Raw genomic sequence first — 5,935 nt, 5'->3', positions numbered from 1 at the left:
TCTGTCTCAAAAGTCCAGCTGCATACAGCCTCATAGACCTTTGACCCTTGTCTTTAGTCTGTCTCCAGGGATTAATCATGCATCTAACCAGTGTCTTAATTTGTCTGTCTGTCTCCATGTCTCTAACTCCTACACATGTTTCTCCTGTTGCTCACTCCAATCTTCCCCTTTCACAACTTCCTTTCATTAATAGTGACTATATCTTCTGGTGCTTGTCCTCACCTGTTAATGTAAATCCCTTCATTGTCCCTGTATTACCCAATATCTCCCCCTTTAGTTATCTGCAAGAGCTCTGTGGTGTTTCACAAGCCTAAGTCTTTGTCTCTAGGCGTTAACGTTTAATTCATTAGACACAAACACTTCACACACCAGAATTCTCTTAACTTCTACTACTGAATAGCCTATACCATGTGTTTCCATTGTTTGGATCCACATATACAGAGACAATTTGGTTCCCTGAGGGAGAGAAAATGGGGAGAAAGAATCGCACAACCATTAGGAAATCTCCTCTGCAGCACCTGGAATCACAAGCAAGTCATAGATGATCCAACCGGACACAGACATACTCTACGGCTTTTTGTGTGGCAAACACCTTCACACAGTTCATTTCCACAACACTGGAGACACATTATATCACATGGTCTTAATGCACTATGAGGATGGAGGAATGCTAAATGATTTTCCCTGCTTTGTTATATCCATAGAAACATACTATTGGTCTCCACCGCTTTATAATCAACACAACGCATAGCTGGACATACATAGCACATTAATTCTCACATGTACAGACTTACACCCACAGTTATTCTGAACAGGATTATACAGCTCTTTTCCATCCCCCGTCCCCCATGGACAGATGGAAATATAGATAGTGGGAGCACGGGAAATAAGAGAAGTAATAGGGTAGTTGGGGGGACAGGGGGGGGAGAGAGAATGGAGGTTTGGGGGACTGAGTGTCTCTGACCATTCCCCAGTTAGACTGAACAGCTGCAGAGATATTTGACCGCATTCCTGATTTCTGACACAAATTGAATTAATGGGCTGAGGGGAGTTTAGACAGCCCTATTCCCTTCCCCTTCCAAGACTCTCTACCCACTCAGTGGGGCAGCTCGCCTCACCCCCACCGGATCCCCAAACTCTAAAACAAATCACTCAATCAAGGGGGTCTCCATCTATACTCTCCTCCCCCCCACTGGATCATCATCACCAGCAGCAGCAGCCCACCCTCTTGAATCAACACCTCCACAGAGGGCAGTAAAAAAAAAAAAAGGGGTTTTGGTGACACGCAGCAGGTGCAGGAAGCCTGGTGAGTGGGGCTGGCAAGGCATAAATCTCCCCCGAGGTTCCAGCAGTGCCGATGTGGAACACCCAAGATGTGAGTCAGATAGGCGCCATATATTGGCAACCAAGAACAAGGAAGGGGCAAGTGTTGTAGGTTGCAGAAAAGAGATGTAGAGGGTAGGGCTATTTAACCCCTTTTCACCCCGTTACTGAAATGAGCGACGTGTTTATGGAGACGGACTTGCCTGGCCAAGCATGTCAGGGGCGATGGGGATGGTGGGCCACATGGCTGAGTAGACAGCAAAGAAGACCATCCAAAGCGCCATGCTTCCCCATACCGCCAGGTGGGAAAACTACAACACAGAGAGAGAGAGAGAGAGAGAGAGAGAGAGAGAGAGAGAGGATACAAGGGGGGGGGGGGGGGGGGGGGGGGAGTGCAGGAGAGGATGGAGATTAAGAGACGGAGAAGAAGACAGCGTGAGGTCAAATAGTTCACATCCAGCTCATCCGAATATACACAACCTTTCCTTCGGTCCTTCCCATATTTTTGTCCTGCTCTCTGTGATCTGCTGAAAGGGGACACTGTGTGAATTCCAGTGGGACCCTGCGTCATTACTGCCAGGCTGTTGTGTGGACAGCTGAACGGACAGAAGTGTCAGCGCCCTTCTGTCCATCCTGCCAATCTCTCTTACTCTCTCCAACAGTAGAAACGAGCTAAATCAAGGCTACTGTTGTCCTGAAGTCTACATCCATCTCCGTCAACTTTGTTCCGAAACATTTGAACCAAATGCTTGGATTCTTAGTTATGTTTAATTATTCCTAGTTCATATATTTCCTTGTTTAAAACATAATTAAGTTGACTGCTTTACTATATTTTACTGAGGCAAAGTTCATTGTACTAACTGTTGAAGTTTGGGTTGTACACACTGCAGTCATCTGATACTATTTTTGCACCATAAGACATCTGACGTATATCTAGTATGTGGTATAATTTGAAAGTAAACAGGCCTTTTAAGCTTTATTTAGATAGAGAGGAAAGAGCGGAAAGAGAGAAGGGAAGACCTGCAGCTGTGGGCCCTGGGCCGGACTCAAAACCAAGTTGCTGTGCGGACTTAAATGGCACACACTCTACCCAGATAGTTATTGGGGCCATAACTCTGTGTAGTCCCGATAAAATGATATCAGTCGAAAGAGAATCTGCCATTTATCCTTGAAGTTGCAAGTAAGTTGCTCTTACTGGGTTGAGCTAGAGGCCACCCCAGAAATTGCAAGCTTAATGTTAGCTAGCTCAAGCCGACAGATGTCAGAGTTGTATGTACAACTTTTGACAGTAACCATTTAGAGCGTAAAAATATATTTCTCATGACTTGAATCAAACATGCTTTAAAAGGAATGAGGACATCTTGGCTCTAGGTTAACTATGTTGAATTAAATCAGTTTTGTTTTAATGTATTTGCACTTCATCTAACAGATGGGAATCTCACTGTTTTCTGGTCTGTTTTTCTCCTTTGCTGTGCAGTAACGATGTCCATTTGATCCTTGCAAGTTTAATCTCTTAAACCATACTATATTAAACAGTTCTTGCAGCTGGTTCACAGTACATGCCTGACTCGGTTAGGAAGTATTAATTTATGAACACTTAGATAAGAAGAGTTTTTGTAAGAATTATTGAAATATTGAACAGAAGCAATGGAATAGAAATCCAGCCGCGATAAAGCTGGTTGGTGGGTGGTGTAAGCAACTGCTGTTTAGGGAACCTCAGACCTCCACCACAAGATCAAGGTACACCACATCCTTTCCCATGTCTTTCCTGAATATGTAGCATTTCGACCAGACTATATGAAAACCTCAAACTGAAATCATCACCAAGTGGACACCGTCATCTTAATTTATCATTGGCTGAGTAAAATACAGCACATGTGGTGTGGCACATTAGTGTGTTCATGTTTTTACCTTGGTCCAAGCTGTGGTCTCTATTCCAGCTTTCAGACATACTGTAACTACCACATACTACACACACGCACGCACACACACACACACACGAGAGAAGGAGGGAGGGCAAATAAAAAAAGGAAAAACAGAGAAACATAATTACTTGGCTGGCAACTATGCAGATAATAAACATTGATGTTATATAGTAAACTCAGCAATGTCAGTAAAAAAACTCAGGACCCCCACAGCCCCCTAGAGTCTACATACACATAACATAACAAATAAAGACCACTGAAATTTACTTGGGAATGTAGGGAGTAAAATGATAGTGAGAGTGTAAGATAGAGAAGTGAATATAGAGAACAGATGGATGAGCGTAGAGAAGGAGACAGAATGGCTAGACATGACAAGATTGACTGGAGACACATAACGTCTCTTTGGAAGCAGCATAGTGCTGGTGTGTAAACAATAACTGTGCATATGCAAAATGCATGCTAAAAGACTGAATTATATTATATTAACATAAAGACACATAAACACTTTGAACATACAAATAAGATGCTTACAGTGTAGACCATGTTTCCAACAAACAGGTAGTCATTTCCCTGACCGTCACTGAACGGCGAGTCTGTGGGGAACACACACACATACACACACACACACACACAAACATCTAATGACAAAGGGCTACCAGCCGGAATTATGGGACTGTAGACGAGTTACTCGGGCATGTCACTTACCATGTTCTAACATTTTAAGCGGAAACCAAAAGAGAATAATTGAATGAATCAGTGCATTGATACAGTGACCCCAAAACACCTGAAAGACAGAGGGAGAGATAGAGGGGAGAAAAGAGTGAGAAACATCAGTGAGTGAAAGCACATATATGCCACCACACATAAAAACATGCAAAAACAGCAATTCCTCACACACAACTCTCACTGTGCTCTTGCCATCAAAAGTCCTCTACTGAACTGTGCACATGCACACATTAACACACACTTCCACACATACAGTTGGCTGGGTTGCTGGTGTACTCTCTAAAATGAAAGACTTCCTTATTCTGGCCCTATGAATCTTATTAGGAGTTGCCATGGAAACATCCCGGTCTCCATGCCACTCTTGTTTACTCACCGGCGCCCCAAACAAACAGCAGGCATCACTCGTCAATCCCACAAGGCATGACAAGTCAAGTGCAGAGTGCTTAGCTTTGACTTAAGATGCAGTGCATGGGGTGTGTGTGTGTGTGTGTGTGTGTGTGTGTGTGTGCGTGCACGGTCATTTACCTTGGTGTTGAAGCCCTCAGCATTCTGGGTGATTCGGTAGAGCTGTGGGAAACGGAGCATGTTCTGCTGACTGCACGGTCGGTCAAATATCCCCAGTGTGAACGGAGGCAGTGCAGTAAATATCTGTATCACGCAAAAGATGACAAAGCAGCATGTATACCCTTTGACTCGCTGGACAATCAGTGTTTATATCAGCAGTGGCATAAAAGGAACTTCTTAATATTTTAAAATTGGGGAGCTTGAAGGCAACTGCATTCAGACATACACAGAAAAGAAAACTCACAGACATGCATACAAATGTGTCTGGAATTCAGAAAGAACAGTGATAAGCATACGAAGTATAGATCAATTAGATAGATAGAGAGCGAGAGACTATGTAAAACAGGAGGGGTTAAGACTTAGGCAGAGAGTGAAGAAATGGAAAAGAGGGAGTTTGAGAGGGAGTGAGGTCAGGTACTCACCACGTTGTAGAGGCCTATACACCAGCGCTCAAAAAGGATCTGGCCAGAGAACCCGTTCACAAAGGCAAACCAGAGCTGGGACACAAAGAGAGAGGGATGAGAGAAACAATAGCGGAGGGTAAATCTGCCTTAGGGTGGTACTGATAGTGGAAACAGCAGGGGGAGTTGGCAAAATGTGTGCCTCTGTTCACAAAATGTGAGTCCCTTTATTTTTTAGTTATGACATTTCCGTTACCGTCATGAGGTAACATCTAGGCATGTGAGTGAAGGTCTATCATAGTTCACAAGACTTAAGATTTTATGATGGGCCAGAACTTTTTGTTACATCACTATATTGGACAAAATATGAAAAGAACAAATATTCCTTCTTTACTAACGTTCATAACTATAGGTGATTTCTGTTTGTGAATTCAAGTCAGAGATCTGGAAAATAGTACTCTTTCTTCATAAATTTCTTTGTGTATGTTTAATTGTTTTCCACATTTTATCCTCTTCCATTAACATCTTGAAGAAAAGAAGTGAATAAGGATGGAAATAAGTGGGGTTTATAGGAATTGTGGTCATGATTTTGAGAAACACAAGAGCTAACAACAATACCACTGATGTGAGAGGCAAAACAGATGGTGGTCCAATGTGTTTACAGTAATGTTTCCGAAGCACAATATTTCATCTGGCAAAAAACATGCTATTACGGTAGTTGCACTTCCTGTAGCTCCATTAAGTCTTCTGGCATGAAGTTTTAAATGCATTCCTCATGCAGGTTGTGGCTGCATCTGAAACCACTTTCTGATTTTACAGAACATAATTTACTGAAAACACAGTGTCTAAATATGACTCTGGCCCAGGGGAAACCTTCATTAACGCCTTCATACACACAGGGCAGATTTAGGCTGATCTGAAGGGCAAATAGAGAAGATGTTTGGGGCTGCTGCTGGTAGTTGCAGCATTCCTGGGGCATACAACCTTGGGGGGGGG

At 43.1% G+C, this 5,935-nt stretch overlaps 1 protein-coding gene across 8 annotated transcripts in view; it reads right to left on the bottom strand.

Moving 5' to 3' along the window:
- Positions 1 to 5,935, bottom strand: part of atp8a2 (ATPase phospholipid transporting 8A2) — a 48,735-nt gene that overhangs the window by 4,849 nt on the left and 37,951 nt on the right. For all 8 annotated transcript variants that reach the window (XR_004655355.1, XM_034862738.1, XM_034862737.1 and 5 more), the window contains 6 exons: positions 4,961 to 5,035; positions 4,500 to 4,622; positions 3,954 to 4,032; positions 3,780 to 3,841; positions 3,235 to 3,291; positions 1,527 to 1,634 (listed from right to left, as the gene is read on the bottom strand). Coding sequence is in view for 7 of the 8 variants with exons in the window: in XM_034862738.1 (XP_034718629.1) it covers positions 1,527 to 1,634; positions 3,235 to 3,291; positions 3,780 to 3,841; positions 3,954 to 4,032; positions 4,500 to 4,622; positions 4,961 to 5,035 (504 nt within the window). In the remaining variant the exon portion in view is untranslated. The remainder of the gene's footprint in view (positions 1 to 1,526; positions 1,635 to 3,234; positions 3,292 to 3,779; positions 3,842 to 3,953; positions 4,033 to 4,499; positions 4,623 to 4,960; positions 5,036 to 5,935) is intronic.

The sequence above is a fragment of the Etheostoma cragini genome, chromosome 22 (genome assembly GCF_013103735.1).
Source record: "Etheostoma cragini isolate CJK2018 chromosome 22, CSU_Ecrag_1.0, whole genome shotgun sequence".
Lineage (NCBI taxonomy): Eukaryota > Metazoa > Chordata > Actinopteri > Perciformes > Percidae > Etheostoma > Etheostoma cragini.
This window is presented reverse-complemented; position numbering and strand designations above follow the sequence as displayed.